We start from the raw sequence: 22,871 nt of genomic DNA on the forward strand, positions 1-22,871 counted from the left end.
AGTGGTGAGTTTTTTGGTGAGATTTTTAATTTTGAGATCTATACAATAAATGTTCTCAAAATTACATAAAATCTTTTTTAATCCATTATGCTTTTTTTTAAACACCTATTCTATTTAAAATGAAAAAAATCTTTTTACCACCAGAAGTATTGCAGACACGTCCTGGATCCTCTCCTCTGGATCTATAAACAAATAGTAGCCATCAATCATTGTCAGGGCCGTCCTTCCCCAGTCCAGATGGGCGGGGGTGACGGGTGGGGGTGTCACTGCAAGTTACTGTCCATCCCTCCTGCATGCCTCCACTCCCTCTCACTCACATCAAACAGACCTGACAGGCCACCAGCTACAGTCCAAAGGGGCATAATGTCATTTTTTATAGATGTTTTTATTTTATTTATTTGTCTTTGGGGTGGGGGGTGAGTGGGGGGAACATTTTTTGAGGGGACACAATTATGCAGCTGCGAGCATCTTTTGTTTTGTTTGTTGACTGGCAGCCGGTGTGCTGTCATTCGGCAGCTAAGAGGACGATAGCTGACAAATCTTTTGAGAACTGTGCAGCAGGCAGTGTGAGCGTCAGGCTTGTGTTACAGATCTGTCTGTAGTTAACATGATTTTATATTATAAAGTATATTTAACCTCCCCTCCATGAACCGTGACCATATCATGGTGGAAGCGTATATGTGTCCCAATGATCCGAGGAGCTAAGCTGTCTGGGGATTTGTATCCATGGCAGGGTCACCCATAGCAAAGACGTGGTAGGTGAGGGACCAGACAATGCACGGGTCAAAAGACCGCTATGGTGAATAAAAATATTGGATTCTGATTTCCCTTACCCGGACGGGGGTCACCAGGGCTCTCCTCTGGAGCCAGACCTTGAGGTGGGGCTCGTTTGCGAGTGCCTTGTGGCACGGTCTGCACCATGGGGCCCAGCCGGGCTCAGCCCGAAAATACAATATGGGCCCCCTTTCCTATGGGCTAACCACCTGTGGGAGGGGCTAAGGCGATCGGGTGGTTTGTGAGCTAGGCAGCAGCCAAAGGTGCGGACCTCGGCGGCCCGACCTCCGGCTACAGAAGGCAGCTCTTGGGACATGGAATGTCACCTCACTGGGTGTGAAGGAGCCCGAGCTGGTGTGCGAGGCAGAGCAGTTCAGACTAGACATACGGTAGTAGGACTTGCATCCACACACAGCTTTATTTGTGGTACCAGTCCTCTTGAGAGGGGTTGAACACTCTGGAGTGGCCCATGGTGAGAGGCGCATAGCAAGTGTGGGCAAATTGACCCCCTGGCGTGGCACCTATACGTTGGGTTTCACCTCAGTGGGTGAGAGGATCAATACTCATGTGTTCAACGACAGCTGCACAGGAGTAAAAGTTGCCGTGTGAACACCCCTTGAGTCTCCCAGCTGGCCTGGGACCACCTCAAGATCCCCCAGGATGAGTTGGATGAAGTGACTAGGGCAAGGGAAGTCTTGGCTTCCCTGTTTAAGCTGTTGCCCCCATGACCTGACCTTAGATAAGCAGAAGAGAATGATGATGAGGAGGATATTTTACCTTCAGTAATTCAGTTGGTCACCAAGGCTTCTCCCATGTGTGTAAGAGGGAAAAGGCAAGCAACTCCTTGCTTTTCTGGCTGCACGCATTCTCCAATCGATTAAAGTCTTCTATCGGTTCAGATGGCGCAGGAGTCGCCACCGTTCCACCAATGCCAAACCCACACATCAAAATAATATGAACACTATCATAATATGTTTGCGCAGTACTACATGGGCATTGGCAGGAGCCAGTCATACCTCTCACATGCAGCGCTGGAGTATGGCGAGAGGGCTTGCCTCTGATTGTGAAAATGCTTCTTAGTTTTATTGCAAAGGCAATTTTGGCCCAGATATTGGCCTTTTGTCAAGAGTCAGCCTTCAGCAGTCCTCGGCCAAACATAAATGTCATGTGTATTTTGACACCACACCTGACACATCTACCTGGTCATCGTTTTCACATTCATTAAAGGATGTTCCGATCAGGGTTTTAAGCTGCCGATACCGATCATCCATGAGTGTGATCGGCCGATACTGATTATGTGGATTTGGTGCACATTTCTTTTTCAGAGCTACAACTACTACTTTTTCTTAAAAAAAAAAAAAAAAGATTCATTATTTCTTGGTTTTTTTCCATTTAATTGATTACTCAGATTGAAAAGGACATTTATAACATTTCTATCCCTTTATTATTTAAAAAATGGACATTGCTTCAAAAAGGCAGCGCAGAAAATGCACAAATTATGATTCAGTTCCTATGTTGGTCTGTAATATGTCAGAAAATCAGGGGAAATGTTATTTTCCTCAAATAAAAGCAGCTGTCCAATATGGATTAAACACAAAGATCATGTTTACATATCATGGAATTTGGTTTGGTTTCAAAGGGGCATGGGTTACTCAGGACATTATTCCTGAGTATGAGTATGAAATTAATAATTGAATCATTAATTGTATAAGTATAATAAAACGTAGAACGAGTATAAGAAGCCTGCCTCTAGTAACATTTAAGTTTTCAACTTAAGTTTCTCTATCTGAAAACTGAGTGGCACCCTCGTAACCTTGAAGAAGAAATCTGATGTGACATCATATAACGGTGCGCTGCCACACCGTAAATATGTGAATATACAAAGAAATGTAAGTCTGACTAACAAATCCAGACAGAAACCGCCACGCATTCCTCGTTGCGGCCATCAAAGGTATCCAGCTGCTGAGCTGAACGCAACAAAGCGAGATGCTATAGCTAATGCTAGCCCTTTGCCGTCTGTGACTTTCGTTACTTGTGCGTTGAAAATAAGACACAGCTCTCTCTCTCTCTCTCTCTAGATGTATATATAAATTTAGTTTCGTTTAATTGTTGTTATGACGCCGATGAACAGAATACAGGCATGTCATATGTTCTAGCCACTCAGTTCCCACAGTGCAACGTGTGGCGCAATGTATTTCTTGTTCGTATTTAAGTCACTACATTTTAAGGACGGTAATCGGGCTATAGCGTAACTAATAGCAAAGTATTAGCGACAAGTTTGTAATCATTTTAATTCAGTTGAAGCATATTCATTTGTGACCGGTGAAGCGAATTGAATTCAATAATTTCAAGGAGAATTGGGATATCTCTGTTTTGCTCTATTCATTCTGCAAGCTATCAGAACTGTATAAGAACTGTGATGCATAGCCATAACATCTATCAAAAATAAATTCCTGTACCGCTTCTTTTATGTGTTTATTTTACCCTGCCGTTAAAATAGCAGGACAGGTATCGTAAAAATATGTTGCAGAGGAGATGAGTCCGACCTTATAATAACGTGTTCTTTTTTTCCTTCCTTCCTTCTTTTTCTTTCTTTTTTCTTTCCTTCTTTCTTTCTTCCTTCCTCACTCTCTCCTGCCCGCCTATTTGGATGGGTTCTGAGGGCAGATGCGGATCGAGCCCAGAAGCATGGCATGGATGAGTTTATTTCAGCCAATCCCTGTAATTTTGACCACGCCTCACTCTTTGAACTGGTCCAGCGCCTCACTTTGGATCACAGACTCAATGACTCTTACTCCTGTCTTGTAAGCAAATTGTAAAATGCAAATTGTTCCTTGGTAAATAAAGTGTTTCAGAGTGGTATACGCTGTCTCTGTCACATACAGGGCTGGTTTAGTCCTGGCCAGGTATTTGTCTTGGACGAATACTGCGCTCGCTATGGGGTACGAGGCTGTCATCGCCACTTGTGTTACCTGGGTGACCTACTGGAGAGGGCGGAGAATGGAGCCATGATTGACCCAACCCTTCTACACTACAGCTTTGCCTTCTGCGCTTCTCACGTCCATGGAAATAGGTAGAAATACAATCGCAGCTGAGAGGTGTCACTCCACACTCCCAACACATATAGCGGATAAAAAGTTGCCTGTGATGTGCTCATCCCTGTCGAGTTTGATATTTTTCCGATTGATTCTCATCTTGCATGTTTTCATGTCTATTTTTATTTTTCCTTTGTCTTTTCCCTTTTTCTTTTCTAACCTACTAACTAACCATGTCCACGTGACAAAAATAACCTCCATTGTCCACAAAATTCCAAAATTTGACACAACCCCTGTTAGTCAGCGTGTGTCAGAGCTGTTAAACTGGCCAGTATCAGAGGCCGAACTGCAGCAAGCACTTTTCCCCTCTTCTCCTGAGCCCTCTCCCCAAAGCATTAGGAAAGAACTCAAAATCATTGAGTTTGTGAAGAAAAGGGATCTCAGGTCCCCACTTTTCTCAGGACAAAAAAGGTGAGTTACTGCTTTTGCCATTTTAAAGAAATGTCTCCCTCTATCCTCCTGACAAACGGAGGGTCTCCCTCCTCGGCCTAGACGGATGCACACGAAAAATCAACAGTATCTTGTCAAATGCATAAAAGGCTCAACTATAGTATTTTTTTTCACAATGTGTTTTGGGTTTATTTGACCCTGAGGTGAAATTCATTTTCTAAACAAATGTCATAGTGATAGCGGCGTAAGTAATGGTATGCTTACACGTGTATCGACTAAATTATCCAAAACAGTGACATCCACACATGTCAAGTGTGTCAAGAGAGGCTTAGCCAGTTGCTCCATATTGCCTTGAGGCACAGGCATGACAGGTTGACAGGTTGTCACTTGTGATGGGCTGAACATTGCTGCGCAACCCTTTAAAAAAATAAAATAAAAAAAGCCACACACCTCACCTAGACCAACCCCCCACTAAAACATACAACTCCGAAAAGCCATACCATCTTGCAAGATGTCTCCTTGCCAAGAGATGTACAGTTAGTTGTGCTCAGTTTCTCAGTGGCCTGCGACTGTGTCGCAACTTGACTTGCGTCCAGATTTGTGTCATGTCTGTTTAAACAGTCCATGAAACGATGTCTCCACCCTAAATATGTGACTTAATGACATGTCAAAATATCAGGAAAATAACATTTCGGTTGCAAATAATACAAAACGCATGTGTGTTATTTTTAATTGATTTTTGCTCTTGAAAATTCGTGTATTCCAAAAACAATCTCTTGAAACCAAAATTTTATGAATTAACATTTGATAAATGAAATGAGATAACCGTTCACAAATGAACTATGAAAACATGATCAAAACTGTTCCGATTTTCCAGGAGACTGATGTACATTGTGGTTGGAATGAACTGATATTCATTACTTCAGTTACACAGAGTTAAATGTGGTTTTAAAATAATGTTTTACCGACATCAATTTGTTGCTAGCTGTCTGTCACTGATGGCTCATTTACTTGTCTTCACTGAAGCTGTGTGGTCATCGGGATATAGAAACACGAGGGAGCCGACGAAGAACAATGTGCTGCTGGGGGAAAAACTAACAAAACAAAACAAAACAAAAAAAAAAAACGCCTCGAGTCCTAATTAGTGTGAAATGCTCCTCTTATAATTCTTGACTGTGTGAAAGGTGAGGCACTTTAATATTGTGCATTTTCAATGTGACACCCCATAACGTTTGCCAGCCTTGCCACAAAACCAAGGTTACAAAGAATTACAATGCATGAATTTCATAAACTGAGTATGAATATTCTTTTTTTTAACTTACTAAACACAGAGTAACTACTTTGCTCTCATATATTGCATGTGCAATATGCATTTTACCATAGGTTTATTTGATGTATTCGTAGTGTATACATACACATATATTTAGTCAAAAATACATTCAAATTTCAAAATAAGATTACCTTGTTACTCCGTCGGTTAGTATCAAACCACTCCAATAGTAAACAAATGCAAATGTAACACTACTGACATTTCCATTTTGGTGGCAGTGAAAGCAACCAGTTAACAAATTCGAAAGCCTTTTGCTTTGAGCCAAATTTCAGCAGCGACGGTCGACAGGTGGCAATGACGGTGTCTTGAAATGTTCATGCAAGTTGCAGAGGGCGTCCGGATTACATGATACTTGATGGTAAGCATGCTTGTACCCCATGAAATCAAACACGGCACTAATGAAACACTCCCGTGTGTTTTACCAACACCCTCTCCGAAACAGGCGCGCAGTTTGCCGCTGTCCGCTGAAAGGACATGTCAAAAAGAGGTGGGGGTCGGCAGGGGGTGATGGATAGAGGGTGTGTCATGTCTCCCGCTTCTCATCATACTGTCACAGCCACCAGTCCAGCGCCTCTCCTGTCACATGCACTCTGCTCAGACTCCACCCAGGCCCAAGCATGTCACATGGGATAAATGCAATCGAGATGCACATACTCACAGATGCACACCTGCTTGACAAGGACTATTTATTCATATGTAAATAGAACTTCAAATTAAAAAATGTCTCTAAAAATGACAGGGAAGGTATGAGGCTGAATGCAACCACCGAGTTATTAATAAAGTTATTGAGGATCCCACCAACGGTTGTATTGCCCTGAATTCTGCAGTGCTCTCCTGTATGACCTTCCTCGTGTTAAGGAATGATTGCCAGTGTTGCTGTGAAACTTATTTTGTCATGTTTCAGACCGGACGGTATTGGTACTGTCACAGTGGAGGAAAAGGAACGTTTTGAGGAGATCAGAGAAAGACTTCGAGTGCTATTGGAAAACCAGATTACACATTTCAGGTAAGGAAATATCTAACAATTTTATCTGGTGCTCATGAAAAACCCAAGAGCAGCATGATTAACCAAATGTTACACTGTCCCCAAAAGGTATTGCTTTCCATTTGGACGACCAGAGGGTGCATTGAAAGCAACTCTATCATTGCTTGAAAGGGTGAGTGAATTTTTTGGTGTGAAATTATAAGTTATGTCATTCGTTATAATGCCTTTTATACCAATATTCTATGTTCATGCTGTGATTATGAAAATGTTTTAAGGTGCATCACACTTTCATCAAACTATTATTTAATAATCATCATCATCATCATAATGCGATTGGCTGGCAACCAGTTCAGGGTGTACTCCACTGACTGCCCGAAGACAGCTGGGATAGGCTCCAGAAAGACCGCGACCCTCGTGTGGATAATTATATCAGATGATGGATGGATGGATGATAATAATAATAATAATAATAACAATAATGATAATAATAGATTGTATTTGTAAGTGCCTTTCCTGATGAAAAGCATTTCTGATGTCACTCTTCACTTCATATATTTTGTCATAAAATAACAAACACCCCGAGCGATTTGATCATAATAGATTGTATTTGTAAGTGCCTTTCTTGATGGTCCATGGGACTGCTCGGGGTGTTTGTGCGTTTGCTCAGACACAAAAAAAATTAGAGGGAACATTGCCAGGGAAGCCCAAACGTTTGTTATTTTATGACAAAATATATGAAGTGAAGAGTGACATCAGAAATGCTCATCAAGAAAGCACTTACAAATACAATCTATTATTATCATGAGCAACATGTGCCATGCAAATTGTGGTCACGCAGTATCATGTGCATCACTGTAGTCTGGGAGTCCTGCTCATGTAATGCTGTCTGTAGAAGAAATACTGTACATACACAATTGTAATGACCATTTATTCTATTATATTAAGTGGTATTACTAGAACTTATTGATCAATACACACCAATGTCCTGGTAAACAACACCAGATAAGCACAAATGTGACTGAGGACTGAAATTTCACCTTATTCTTCTTGTGTGTCTTTGTGACTTCTCCAATGGGTTGACACTTTGTTCAAGTAGATGCCTCTGTCTGATTCTTCCACAGTGTAAGGGTCCTTCTTATGAGTAGCTCTTGCTCTGGAAGGATTTAGGCCTGTACACATTTCAGAAAAAAAGTCAAAACATTCACATGTTGCACAATGACGTGTGTTGTAATTCATGAAACATTAATGAACTATATCTGCAAAATATTGAATTACACAGTTTTATTAGCATTTACACAAATTATATTTAATAATTATTATTCTTAATAAATTTAAATTAAGCTCGAAACTGATTGAGAACTTAAATTTCACCTTATTTTTTCCGTCTGTCCTTTTACCCTCTCCAGTGGTTGTACACTTTGTCCAGGTACTGATCCCCATTCCCATCATGCATCGTTGTACAATTTTCCTGCATTCAAAGGACTTTTGTGCTGAATGTGACGTTCCACACTTTTCCCTCCGAAAACTCACTTGCTACTTTAGCTTCGCAACACGTTCTCACTCGAAAAAGAAAAAATATCACCAAGTTTCACAGGTTTGTCTTCCGCTTGCACATACTCCGACAACCATTCCATCTTAAACGAACCACATTTCTTCTTTACTTGGTGAGTGGATGTGCCACTGCCCGTTCGTTTTGCCATTATTATGATGGGTAAAGAGTGCCTTGCCTCAGGTCACGCAGCCTCCGCGGCGAACACGCCTCTCTGCTTGCAGCACCGGTGCTCCGTAACATTCAGGCGTAGCTGCCAGTGACAACGCCGTGACGTAAATGCGTGAGCGAATTGCGTCAAATAACAACCTGGAACAGCCAATCACATGTTGCATAATACAGAATAAGCTATGCATTTATTTTATTTTCAATACTGGTTAGATTTTTACTTTGTGCACAGCTCAGATATTTTGTGCGCAGACACGCAGGGGGTAGTGCGCATTTGCTCACAAACCATGCTTAGAGGGAACAGTGTTCCCTGATAAAGCTGGTCCCCCCACGCCCTGACCCCGGATAAACGGTAGAAAATGGATGGATGGATCAAAAATAACAAACGTTGCAGGCATAATTTATTTTTAAACTTATTATAGAATTTGCTTCCATTGATGTCTCGACAATTCAAGTTAATTTGGTCTAATTCGCAACATAAAATGTTTCATCCTTAACCAGTTCTTACAAACTTGGGCCCATGTTATCACTGTCAAAAAGTCTGTTCAATAATATCTTCTATTACGATATACCTTTTTTTTTCCGTACCAAACTATATCTGGGAACTTATTATGATCTCAGATTTTGGACAGGTGTGATACGGGTGAAGCCACTGTGTGAATGTCTGATATTGCTCACCGTGGTTCATGGAAGGTTCAGGAAGTTTGGATCAATGCTCAGATGCATGGAGGGTTAGAGGAAACATTAATTGTAACTTCTAAAAATGTATCTTAGACCCTTTCCATCTGTTTGATAAGATAAGATAAGATAAGATAAGATAAGATATCCTTTATTAGTCCCACACTGGGGAAATTTACAGCCTCCAGCAGCAAGAATGTAGGCAGAAAGAAGAAGAAAAAACAAACAAACACCGTCCAATTAAGTGCAATATAAATACAAAATGGATAAATCGCAGTGCTATTTACAGTTGTTTTCCACATCATTCAATTATTAAATATTATTGTTGCTATTTTTTATTCAGCAGCCTGACAGCAGTTGGTAGGAACGAGCGTCTGTATCTCTCCTTCTTGCAGCGCGGGTGTAACAGACTCTGGCTGAAGGAGCTACCTAGTGCTGTCAGGGCGGGCTGGAGAGGGTGGGAGGGACTGTCCATCATAGCTTTTAGCTTAGTTAGCATCCTTCTGTTGCCCACCTCCTCCAGAGTGTCAATGGAGCAGCCCAGGACAGAACTGGCCTTCCTGACCAGTCGCTCCAGTCTCTTCCTGTCCCGGGCTGAGATGCTGCCTGACCAGCAGACAATGCCATAATGGATGGCCGAGGCCACCACCGAGTTATAGAAAGTCTTAAGGAGCGACCCCTGAACCCATTTTTGTAGGCCATTTTCAATTTCACAGATGTCATATCATTATTATTTATCATCATCATAGTTTTTAGATCCTCAATACACAGCTACAGAAAGTCAAGTCAAGTCAAGTCAACAGTATTTATAGAGCACTTTCAAACAGCCATCGCTGCATACAAAGTGCTGTACATGGAGCAATTTAACATGCACAATAAACAGTAAGACAAATCAGTAATAAAGGCGGTAGAAAGCACCAAACAGTAAAACCAAGAACAAATCTAAGTCATGCTGAGTCGAATGCCAAAGAATACAAGTGAGTTTTGAGGAGGGTTTTGAAGATGGGCAGCGAGGAGGCTTGCCGAATGTTCAGTGGGAGGTCATTCCAGAGAGAGGGACCAGCAACAGAAAAGGCTCGATCCCCTCTGAGCCTCAGTTTAGTTCTTGGTACTTCTAATAAGGTCTGGTCCACAGACCTGAGGCGCCGGGCAGGTGTGTAGGGGCGGATGAGCTCAGAGAGGTAAGGTGGCGCGAGATTATTCAGAGATTTGAAAACAAATAAGAGGATCTTGAAAATAACTCTAAAATGAATGGGGAGCCAGTGAAGGGATGCCAGAGTAGGAGTTATGTGCTCCCTCTTACGAGTACCAGTCAAGAGGCGAGCAGCGGCATTCTGGACCAGCTGAAGGCGCTTAATGGAGGACTGGCTGACTCCAAAGTAAAGGGCATTGCAGTAATCGAGCCGGGATGTGACAAAGGCATGAATTACTGTCTCAAAGTGTTCATGTGAGAGGAGAGGTTTTATTTTGGCCAGCTGTCTAAGGTGAAAGAAGCTGGATTTAACAACGGCACCAATTTGCCGATCGAGTTTGAAATCACTGTCCAGAAAGGTGGTGGGGATAGATGGATGAGATCCACGGACATATTTAAATCGGCAGTGGTAATCACCAGCTCATTCTGCACTTACTGCCATTGATGGCTATGGAAGGCACACCGGCCAGGCGTAGTGACAATGCTCTGCCTGTGCACGGATTGCTGCGTTCTTTTCCGCATACATATGTCTCCGTGGCAGATGTGAGTGTGCCAAATTGAAAGGGAATGAGAGGCGCCACTTTGATTGGTGGTAAATGGAATTGGCAGTGTTCACACCCACCGTGGTGCAAACTACCCTTTTTAAACGATGCACTGGCTTGCATGCATCTGAGAAGTTGCCAACACCCGGTCTAACCTACTCCGTGCCGAGGTAGACCATGTGCCATACTAGACTTGCACCGGACCGAACACGAAAATAAAGCCCCAACTGTTGGTGCACTTGTTGGTATTCAGAAAATGAAAGACTTATTTTCTTCCTCAAAGGTTTTGATGAAAGATGTTGTCACCCCGGTTCCACAAGAAGAAGTCAAAGCTGTTATTCGTAAGTGTCTGGAGCAAGCAGCTCTGGTCAATTACCAGCGCCTGTCAGAGTACGCCAAACTGGAAGGTAAGCTATTCTATTCTTCTGCCTGTACCATTTGATAGGTGTAGCTGAACAATGAGTAAAAATGCATTCAATTCTTCACTATTCCTTTTGCTGGCTTCCACCATGCCTCAGCTTCTCTTTCAACTGAGTCCTACATTGGCTCTATCTGTATTTGGGCTTTCTTCCAGCTGAATAGATGCTCCCCTCCCTTTGCCTTGCTTTCTAATGACCATACTCACCTCTCCCTTCTCGTCTATTGGTACTTGCTCATGATCACTCCCTGGTGTTTAACAACAGGAAGTTCAATAATTAGATGATAATGAGACTCTGTTGCGGCAGCTCATATTTGTGTTGGAGCAGGTTTTCTTTAGGAGACATCATCCACATTTAAAAAAAACAATCTATCGGCCCTATTTTCGTGCTGAGTGAAGTCGAGCACAAAGCACATGGTGGAGTCATTATTTTGGGGTTTTCCTAGACTTTGCACAGATATAATTAGATGCAGGATGGGACCGATGCGACACTCGACCAGTTGTTGCGGATCCCTCCCATCATATGCATTAAAAACAGTTCGGTCTACGCGCACTCAGGGTTTGAAACTGTGGAAGCAGAAGTAGACTCGCTGGGGTCAGTGCATGTCATTGGCATACGTGAAGTGAATTTACAGGTAAACTGCAAGATCTCCCCTTGCGGATGATGGAGTTGGCCACGCATGTGACGTGGGCAATTGGAAACTGCCTTTCACCTACAACTGTGGCTCCGTTTGTAAACCTGAACCCACTGCCCACCCACCCCCCCACAATAGTTGTGCCACATGGTCGGGGTCAGGGTTGCTATTAAAATGTTTTTAGATTCAGATTTTCAGATTCAGATTTAGAAAACTTTTTTTATCCCCATGGGGCAATTAGGACTTAACAGGCACGCTCTGCACAAGAAACATGAAAAACAATGACGAACATGGGATACAGTGCAAAGGGCCTGTCGGTACTTGCTGTGTGCACAGCGCCCCGAGATCTTAGTTCAGAAAGAAAACCACTAGGGAGGGAGAGGGAAAAAAAAAACACGCTCAAACTATCCTCTTCTGAGGATAATTTGAGTCCAGGAGAAAAAAGACCCCAGCACGTAAATAAGCATATGACAGTTACAACAAGTCACAAGACATAACATGTAATGAGGGGGGCAGATAGTTGGAAAGGGGGTGGGGGGAGCGCGACGCACCCCGTCCGACCAGCTGCTCAGACCATTCGAGCGCTCAGCAGATCAGTTCACGTCGCGGGGAAAAAACAGGAACAATAAAGGCGGTGATACAAGGGTGTGTGTGCGCGTGTGATTGTCTGGTTGTGTGTGCATGTCAGGCCGCAGCTGCTTCGTCAAGGTCTTCTCATGGATCATGGAGACAGTCCTGGCTTATCAGTCTATGGCCGAGAAGGAGGGGGTGATGGTAGGGCACTAGCTTCCATGCGTACTTTCTTAAAGGGGAAAGGTCCAGATAGCAGATGTTTTGGGAGCAGGCTGCCAAAATTCCAGACAGCCTTGAGTCCGTGGCCTATGTCTCTTCAATGGTGTCGATCAGCCAAATCCACGATTTCTTTTCTGAGCGCGGATTCCAACTTCTCCAAGTTGTTGTCCATCTTGCAATGACGCTCCAAAACCGTATCCATTTTGCAGTTGAGCAGAGTCACCGCTTGGGTCTGAGTGTTGGACACCCGCACCATGCCATCCAGAAAGACCGGCAGCTTCTTCATTTCCAATCAAGCCGCTCCCGTCGGTTGAATTTTGCGATAGATCAGGAAACTGCTAACACCAAACAGCAGCATACCTGTTATCAGAAGGACGATAATGTAGATGTCTTCCACATCCTCAACGGACAGTATTGACAGGCACACCATTCTCCACTTCCTCCGGTGATCTAGGGTGTACCCAGCCGCAAATGTCCCCGAGAGGCAAGTAGGCTCCCCACTGCCTGCCCTTCTCGTCGCGAAAAGTTTGTCGATGGCATCGAGAGACCAGCCAACCAATTCCATGGTTTGTTTTTAGGATGAAAATACGGCAGGAGGCTAGGATAGTCAGACAAGGACAGCACATAGACTGAGTGGCGAGCAGGGAAAGGTGAGGGGAGGACAGGAGCAGAGCAAAAAGTGTCTGCCTTCGTCGAGAGCCAAGCAGAAAAGCTCGAGAAGATGATAATGATTACACTGTAATTCATTCAACGAATAATTCAGAGGGATTGTCCTGCGATTTTGTCAATTTTACAAATGAAATATGATGACATCCACACTACACTTCCGTGCAGCGCCCAAACCCTCTGTCTAGAAATGTTTTTAGATAGTCTAAATTTTAGTGTAATTTTCTCACCAAAGTGGCAGGTGCGCTGGGGGAGTGTAATAGAAACGGGAGGTCCTAGTGATGCACAACGCAGTCAATCCAATTCACAAATACGGTTAATTAGACCTTCATTGGCACAGGAGCTGGGGATTTAACCATGGACGGAATATCCAGTGGTGGAAGGCGCTCTCCAAATGCCCACTTCACAGTGGCCAACTTTACATCATTCACAAATGCAGGTCTTTTTGCAGTTCCTTACTTTGCATGCTCTGGCCAAGTTGACCAAGTGCCTCTCCTGTGCTGAATTTCAAGGGAATGAGAGGAGGCACTATTGTCTTGGCCTGTGCCTGTCAATGAAAAAAAAACTAAGACGGAAAACTCCACTCATGGACACAGTTAGACCATGCTTTGCGCCTGATTTGCGTTGGGCACAAAAATAGGACCTGATGTGTCAGTGCAACGAAGTCTTATCTTGAAACAACACATGGATTTTATTTACAGTTCTTTCAGGACTGTAAAAAATAAATAAAATCTATATTTCTTATAAAATCTGGCGGCCCGGTAGTCCAGTGGTTAGCACGTCGACTTCACAGTGCAGAGGTACAATTCCAGCTCCGGCCTCCCTGTGTGGAGTTTGCATGTTCTCCCCGGGCCTGCGTGGGTTTTCTCCGGGTCCTCCGGTTTCCTCCCACGTTCCAAAAACATGCATGGCAGGCTGATTGAACACACTAAATTGTCCCTAGCTGTGAGTGTGAGCGCGCATGGTTGTTCGTCTCTGTGTGCCCTGCGATTGCCTGGCAACCGGTTCAGGGTGTCCCCCGCCTAATGCCCGAAGACGGCTGGGATAGGCTTCAGCACCCGCCGCGACCCTAGTGAGGATTAAGCGGTTCGGAAAATGGATGGATGGATATATTTCTTATAAAATCGATATCATATCACCCCATCCTCCGACAGCTCCACTGGCTCCCTGTCAAATTTAGAATTAATTTCAAAATACTTTTCTATACATTCAAAGCCATCCATAACCTTGCCCCCCCCCATCTGTCAGATCTTCAAATTTCCATTCCCTCTCGCACACTCAGGTCCTCATCCTCCCTCCACCTCTCTGTACCCTCGGCCCGTCTCAGCACAATGGGGTGCAGAGCCTTCAGCCGCTCTGCCCCCAAACTCTGGAACTCACTTCCACCCAATATTCGTAATATTGACTCTCTTCCCACATTCAAAACCCAGCTCAAAACCCACCTATTCAGACTTACATATTCAGCTTAAATCTTTCTCTTCTTTTATTTATAATTTTATCTGTGGTTTTATTATTTGCTCTTGGTTGTAAAGCGTCCTTGAGTGCTGTGAAAGGCGCTTACAAATAAAATGTATTATTATTATTATTATTATATTCTTACTAGAATACAGAATGACAATGCAGTCGCGTCAACCTACACATCTATCAGCACCAGACATTGTTTGTGGGCAGAACACAAGTCAACTGACAAAATGTGAACTTAACTTTATGTGATTAACAATAGAGGAGGTTGGGTGTTATGACATTTTTATTTGATTTATTTATTTAATTTTTTAGAATCAACAAATATTTAATAAACATGCGAAACAGGTACTAAATTAACAAATATCCAAACACTCACCGAAATGTGTCGTTTTAAACTCATTTTTTGTCGCGGGCCACTTCGGAGTAACGGCTTCCCTTAGAGGGCCGATGCAAAATTGCAACGTTATTTATTACCCATGACAATTTGACATTTCGGTCCAAATTTCAGCAAGAATCATGGTAGTTGAAACACATGATTTGCTCCCGCGGGCCACATAGAATGACGTGGGTGGCCGGATCTGGCCTCCGGGCCTTGACTTTGACACCTGTAATTTAAGATGATGTCTCTAAAGAAACGACACGACACCTGCCTGAACAAAATCAGGAAGTCAAACTTAAGCATCTCTCTTCCAATTGTTGATACTGTCCCCCCAAAACCCTCCTCTCATAATACTGTGCTTCTTGACATCTGAAGACAAAACATGCAGACCTTTTTGAACTGCTTCTGCTCTGTGGAACGAATGGTTAATCCAAGGCAGACTACCCAAAAAACATAGCAGCCTCAAGTTAACAGGAAATGACAGATGTTTGGATACAAGGTTTATTGTGTTGCTGTGTAGAAATAACAATTTGCAGGAATAACTGACAAAAGTTTAGTTTCTTGCTTTTACTTGCCTTTGGTAGTGGCACACCATTTAACATCACACTGGTCCGGTATTTATATGTTAATAACAACGAATCACTTTAACATTCACTTCATTGTTGAAGGAAGATTGCAGTCATTTTTTTTTTAACTGTAAATGTTTCAGAAATATAAAATGAAATCAATGTACTATAATACAACATGTTAGAACATTACACGGATACAGTACGACACACACAAAAAGGAAGTGCAGACCTCTTTGGAGACATGCACATTTTACAAACATTAGTTTTGTCCTGTTAAAACAAGTCCTTTACTTAATCGGAGCATGTTCAACAAAATCTAACAATCATAATGACTTTAAATACCCTCATGTGACTGAATTGTGTAATGGGTAAATGCATAAAATATGTACTGTCCTGGCAATGTTTATGTAGAGTTGTAGACTGTCGTAAAAACATTTTAACAAATAGTTCACCACCATTAAAATTTAAACCAAAATTTTGGGGTAGGTCTCATAAAAACATTTGACTGTATTGTAACTTGAAGGTAACCAGTCCACAAGTCAAAAAGTACAAAACATACTACTTTAACTTTGACAACAATTTCTTACAAAATGAGTGTCATGGCAAGACGGATTGAAAAGAAAATTCAGCTTTGATTTCACAAAGTAAAATAGTTCTTTAAATACAAGCTACCAAAACAAAAACTAGCATCACTTTACAGAACCGACACAGCTCCGATTATCATGACATTGAAAGCACAGTTTCAACACCAGGGGACAAAGAAAAATACAACTCACACATCCTCTGGAATGCTGAAATAAAGATGCAGTGAAGACAAGTAACAGCACTGTATTGATGATGGTTAAAAAACATTTAATGGAAACTTTTGGCCAAACTCCAAACTGTAGAATATTTGTAGCCTTCAAATGTCAATGCACCATTGTAACATGGCTCAATATCAATCAGTTTGAAGCCCTATTTTGGTAGACAGGCGCACGTGTACAAGGCATACATACGGCCGCTTCTTCAGTTTCTTTAATGTAGACTACAATTTAGACCACATAAAAGCACGTCTAAGTGGTGGCGCAGGGGGTGTGACACGTTTTTGGTGGATTTGACAGATTCAAAGTGTGTGGTCGATGACGTCGTATTGCATTCATAAATATGACAACGGCATGAGGCAATCCCTCCGAGTCATCAGAGAAATCAGTTCATAGAGCGTTGTCTCAAATGGATGCGCGATCTGGGTAGAAGGCAGTCTCCATGTCTACCTTAAAGCGGCTAACTTTATATCAGCCGCAAGTAGAAGATCGTGCAATTCCCTTTGAAATGTACTTTTCATCTCTTGCATCCACATTTCCCCAGTGTGGGACAAATAAAGGATATCTTATCTTATCTTATCTTATCTCATGTAGACCGAGTGACTCTCTGCATTGAATTTAGAGGGAATGCAGGGAGCCGCTTCCATTGGATGGCAAACAAGTTGGCATCGTTCCCTTCCACAGCGACAGACAAGGGCATAACCGTCCCCTTCTACCTGCGCCAGCCTAAAAAAAATATCAAAAGAAAACAAACTCCACCAAATGCAAAGTTAGATTACGCTTGTAGACTTGGGCTGGGCACAAAATTAAGGCCCTTGATCTTTATAATTACAAAATAAAATGTGAACAGTTTCATGCAAAATATATACAGTACCTTGTCAATTTGGCAACTTGAAAATTCAAGTATCATTGATTCCCAAAAATACAATTCTTCAGTGGCAACACACCCACCACACAAGCGTAAGCGTGTGATGACATACCATATTTTCCGGACTATAAGTCGCAGTTTTTTTCCATAGTTTAGGTGTGACTTTTGTACTCTGGAGCGACTTATGTGTGAAATTATTAACACATTGCTGTTTGATTTCATGTTATTTTCACATTAAACCACAAGAGGGCGCTCTAGAGCTGTGTTGATAAATCAACGATGAGTCTGACGTAAGCGACGTAGAAGAGGAAACGTCACATCTTCTACCTCCGGAGATGGCAGAGTTGTTTAAAAGTGACACAGAGGATGAACACTTCATTGGATTTAGTGATTCGGAGTGAGACTGATGGTTTGCTAAACTTGTTAGCATGTTCCTTATGCTATAGTTATCTGAATTACTCTTAATATCTTACGTGAACACATTCTCCGTTTTTTGTTTATGTGTTATGTCACGTTAGCATAAGTACACTTATTCAGCCTGTTGTTCTCTATTTTATTTTTATTTTAAATTGCCTTTTAAGATGACATGTCTGTTTTTGGTATTGGATTTTATCAAATAAATTTCACCCCAAAATGCGATTTATACTCCAGCGTGATTTATAATCCGGAAAATACGGTACTCGTACAGTGTGTACAAAGGATTCATTGGATAACCATACAGTACATGTAGGGCACAAACTGATACTGCTTTGTATGTTTGACCCAAGAAGGCCTATTTGCCTGAAATTTAAAATACCCAATTCACGTAATAACAAAATGGTTTCGAATCGACCCTGAAAGCCTTGGTCGAGCCCTCCGGACCATAATGGTCATTCCCTCTGACCCGGGCTTGTCGCATGCCTCGGTGTCCTCCCTCTTTCTCTGTAGGGAAAAAGAGAGAGATGTATGAGCATCCTGTCTTCTGCTTGGCGTCTCAAGTGATGGATTTAACCATTCGTGAGTACTTCCCTCATTTCCCAGCTTATCTTCTACCTTCATGTTTCTCTTGCATCCAGCATGCACAGCCACCACAACAAGTAGCCGTAGAGTGTTGTTTTTGAACTTCCTTAAATCTTTTGTTTTTCGTCTGAAATGGTGTACTTGTCAATTTCTTGACAGCCTTCCTGCACAATCTGCCTTTGATCGTGGTTTTGCAGTACTTCCCAAAAGCTCATTGTCTGTCTGCAACTTGAATGCATTTTTACTTTGCTTATGTGTATCCGCTTCCTTGTTTAAGATCATGATACACACGAGAGGTCAAAAACATACCGCTGTCTCCATTCAATAAACTACGAGATGAATGATGTCAGAACTAATCACATCGCCGGCTGACGATGTTGGCCTTCATTCTGTAAATGACAACCTTTGGGGTATTTGCTGCTTTGTTCAACACGAGATTGTCTCAAAATTCAGGGCCTTTGAGTTTTCTGTTCTTCTCTCTTCTCTTCTCTTTTTTTTTTTTTAAACATACACCGGTACTTTCTGATTCTACAAAATGAACATTGCATTTCTCTCTTCCTCCCTAAATTGTTCCCTCTTTTATCTACCTCCTCTCCTTCTTTGTCACCTGTCTCAAAAGTGGACAAATGTCAGGAAAAAATGGAGGATTCAGGTGATGTCTATTCTTCATTTACTATCAGCTTTACCTTGGCCAGAACATAGGTTCTCCTTAATTTGTTACTCTAGATGTTTACTTTAGTCAACCATACCTTAGTCTGCCTGAAATGTGTAAAGTGTATGAAAGATAATTTCATCAAGTGCATTGAACACATGGTTGGTTAGAAGAAGCCAACAGTAAATTGGGATGAAAATGGATTGATAATCTATTCCTGTGCCACAGTTCCTCTCACACATTTTGGAGGTAAAATGGACAAGATGATAGGCTAGGAAAAGCATGGAAAATGCCCCATTGGGATCTTTATTCCCAGTCATGGGCCAGCTCAATATTCTGAGGCTGAAAAGGAACAACGACGAAAGAGCGTTTCAGCCCCAGTGACAGGAAAGGCAGACAGAGCAGTCATCTATTATGTCCACAGGAGAGTATTGAAGGTTCAACACAATTAACAGGTCATAGGTCAACATCAAATTTTAACTGTGCCCAATTATCCACAAATGACTACACAGAACAGATCCTAACCCATTTTTTAAAGATTTTAGCATTCTTCAATACACACAGAAGGTAACGTGTCAAAAACAAATATCTTGAACTTTGGTAACAAGGCAAATGGTTAGTTATGCTGAAGTATTTGCTGCTTGAATGTGACTCGCCCGACTTCAAATCTCCAGTATCGATTCTTCCTCTCAACTCATTCTTGTTTTCCCTCAACACCCCTTGTTGAAGTTGTTCCGCTTTTAGAGTCAGTGTTGTAAAAAAAAGATTAGAAGAAGTAAAACTAATGTGATTTCAGGCGTTCATTTCACACATGAAAAACGTTGTCATGTAAGTGCATATTGTTCCCTAAAAATGTGTTAGAATTCAAAATTGGGCAATCTCAGCGAGACTTTAGAGCAGCAGTTCCCAACCTATTTTGCCCCATGGACCGGTTTAATGTCAGACAATAATCTCGGACCGGCCTTTAAGGCCGAATAAATACAACAAAATATTATATGATCTGCATGAAAACGGTGGTCTTTTCCTCAACATAATAATAAACACGAATCATGACATGAGAAACGTCCTATCTGGCCTCAACACTCTGTGGTCACTATGGAAACATTTAAACGTGTCTTCAAAATAAAATACAGCGTAAATACAAAGTGCATGAAAAATACGACTCACCATATTATGCAGAGTGGGCTTGGTGCATGGGAATCTCCCATTGAGATAAACCCGTTCTGATTTAGCAGAATCACAAGGAATTATGTTCAAACCATTCTTTCTGGCATCAGTATTTTTACCACTACAACTTCAGGGACTGATCTGATTTCATGTGCCCGGATAGATATTGTATTTCCCATTTAGTGGCGCAACACTAAACTATTACAGGAAAGAAGAAACAATTTGATTGGTTGTATGCATCGTGAAATAGTGTTTCTAAGGGGAGATCAAAAGCCAGCTATGTACAATAATCTAAGACAAACTGTGCCACCAAATTCTGACCTTCTGGCTTGAGAGACATTACTCTGGGGTGTCCTAACAAGTCCTCATTATAACAGTACAGAAGTCCCATTCTATGGGAGCTGTCAGCCATGTTAACATGACTTGAGTTCCTGCGGGCAAGTAACTATCAGCCACTTGTCTTGCCAAACATCGTCACTCAACCACTTGCCTGTGCCAGTTGGTGGACTGAATGGGGCGGGGGTGGGGGGTTCTTGAGACAGCTGGTCAAATTCTGCCTTTTCAAAGACAGTACTGGTCAGTTTTAAGTATTACTTTCCTGTGATGTGGTTTATCCAATCTTACTATTTCCATATCATTTTGAGATCTTCTTTCTTGAGTTTTGACTCTGACAGGATGTTGACCCATTTGTTTCCTGAATGTTGTGATGTGCTAATGTTTATACTTTGACTACAAGATTTGTTTTGTGCTCATTCAAAAATAGGAAATGTTCCAAAGGCAAGTACTGAATCTGATATTTACAGCTCAGAATCCGAGCCATATAATACAACTCCACCTACCCACTTCACAACTCGATTGTAAATGATAATGCACAAGCCGATGGCCCGATAGCTCAAATGGATACTGTGGTGGTAATATTTATTCATGCAATGATGCTACTGCATCACAGTCCAAAATACATTGGAGTGCATTATCATGCTTATACCATGGCCATGAAAATGAAACCAAAACAAGATTGGCATTTAAAAAAAAAAGTTTATGTGTGCGTGTGTGTATTAGGATCAGGCATCAATCAATGAAAAGTAAAAACAGCCTGTCAGTAGATGTTGCCATGGTATAATTCCATTCCACTCACTGTACATGATAGAGATGCATCCCAGTAGGGCAGTCTCAAACCTTTCATCGAATGAAGCTTTTTATACATAATTTGCACAGTTGAGCAATTTTGCTTGATCGTATCAATATGGATTTACCGTGAGAGCTGAATACGAAAAGCCCGGTTATGATTATGGAACAGATGTAAGTCTTGATAAAACTCCACCATTTTCTTCGAACACAAGATCACTACATTACTGCATGATGAGTGTTGAATGTTGTTTGCATCACTCGTGTCGACCATATTTTCTCTTCATGTTTGACATCGCTCCTCCGCCACACTGACAAAGCTGTGACACATTACTTGCGTACGTAATAGGACATTACTACTGACCTCAATCTGTACTATCACCACGAATTGGGACCTCATTTAATGTGTAATGATAGAATAGTCTTGTAAGCTTTCATTCTAAAACTGTAACTGTCTTTTACTGTTTCGACGATAAAAAAAAAAATCCTCAAAATACCCGCCAGACCGATTTAAGGTATGCTGATAAGCTCTCTACATTTTTTTCAATGCGTGCACAAGATTATCAAAGTAATTTGGGCTGTTACTATCATCTGAGCCAAAGACCACTTAAAAGACAAAACTTACTCAAAATGACAAATATGTGTTTTTAGCTTCCAGTTGTTGGCAGTAGGCAAGCTAGCATGCATGTTCTTGATGTAAAATCTTAACGTCAAAGAACGTGATATATTTTTTTATCAGCAGGATGCTTGCCACCTGTGTTTCGGTTGCATGCATTAAACCTGTGTCGAGGCCTTTGATAAGGAAGGTGAAGATTGTGTTTCAGATCAGACTCTAAAAGTTGACCTTTGTGCAACAGAGAATGTTGGTCGGTTAGTCACTCCCGCAAAAAAACTGGAAGACACCATTCGCTTGGCTGAGCTCGTAATTGAGGTGCTGCAGCAGAATGAGGAGCACCATGCTGAGGTCAGTGAGAATGCACACGCACGCACACACACACACACACACACACACACACACACACACACACACACACACACACACACACACCCTAACATATTTTGTTTGTGGGAAGGGTGTATGCATCACCTGTTAATTGCCATTAAAGTAAGAGACATGTTATTTTAAATTATTTTAATTCAGAATTGGATGGACAGTAGATGTCTTGCAAAGACGTTTCAGCACTATTCTCTATTTGGGTTTTACACTAAAAATGTTGGTTGGCTACCACCCCCGTATATATATATATATATATATATATATATATATATATATATAATGTTCGTTGGCTACCACCCCCGTATATATATATATATATATACGGGGGTGGTAGCCAACCAACATTTTTAGTGTAAAACCCAAATAGAGAATATATATATATAAAAAAAATCCTCGTCTCACCCCCCCCTCGGGTGGTGTCCGTCCCTCATTCAGCTCGGGTCCTCTACCAGAGGCCAGGAAGCTTGAGGGTTCTGCGCAGTATCCTTGCTGTTCCCAGCACTGCACATTTCTGGACTGAGATGTCCGATGTTGTTCCCGGGATCTGTTGCAACCACTCATCTAGTTTGGGGGTCACTGCCCCGAGTGCTCCGACCACCACAGGCACGATTGTCACCTTTACCTTCCAGGCTCTCTC

General features: G+C 41.9%; 1 protein-coding gene across 5 annotated transcripts in view; it reads left to right on the plus strand.

Annotated features, from left to right (window-relative positions):
• cadpsa (Ca2+-dependent activator protein for secretion a) overlaps positions 1-22,871 on the plus strand; it is a 185,742-nt gene that overhangs the window by 86,431 nt on the left and 76,440 nt on the right. For 2 of the 5 annotated variants that reach the window (XM_086116892.1, XM_086116893.1), the window contains exons 12-19: positions 3,442-3,578; positions 3,660-3,847; positions 4,110-4,280; positions 6,494-6,595; positions 6,683-6,746; positions 10,987-11,110; positions 18,222-18,290; positions 22,095-22,201. In XM_086116892.1, coding sequence (XP_085973018.1) covers positions 3,442-3,578; positions 3,660-3,847; positions 4,110-4,280; positions 6,494-6,595; positions 6,683-6,746; positions 10,987-11,110; positions 18,222-18,290; positions 22,095-22,201 — 962 coding nt within the window. The remainder of the gene's footprint in view (positions 1-3,441; positions 3,579-3,659; positions 3,848-4,109; positions 4,281-6,493; positions 6,596-6,682; positions 6,747-10,986; positions 11,111-18,221; positions 18,291-22,094; positions 22,202-22,871) is intronic. The other 3 variants (XM_086116894.1, XM_086116895.1, XM_086116896.1) reach the window with 3 other exon arrangements.

This window comes from Hippocampus guttulatus, chromosome 8, assembly GCF_054856545.1.
Source record: "Hippocampus guttulatus isolate MCC_2025c chromosome 8, RoL_Hgut_1.0, whole genome shotgun sequence".
In the NCBI taxonomy this organism is placed as follows: Eukaryota; Metazoa; Chordata; class Actinopteri; order Syngnathiformes; family Syngnathidae; genus Hippocampus; species Hippocampus guttulatus.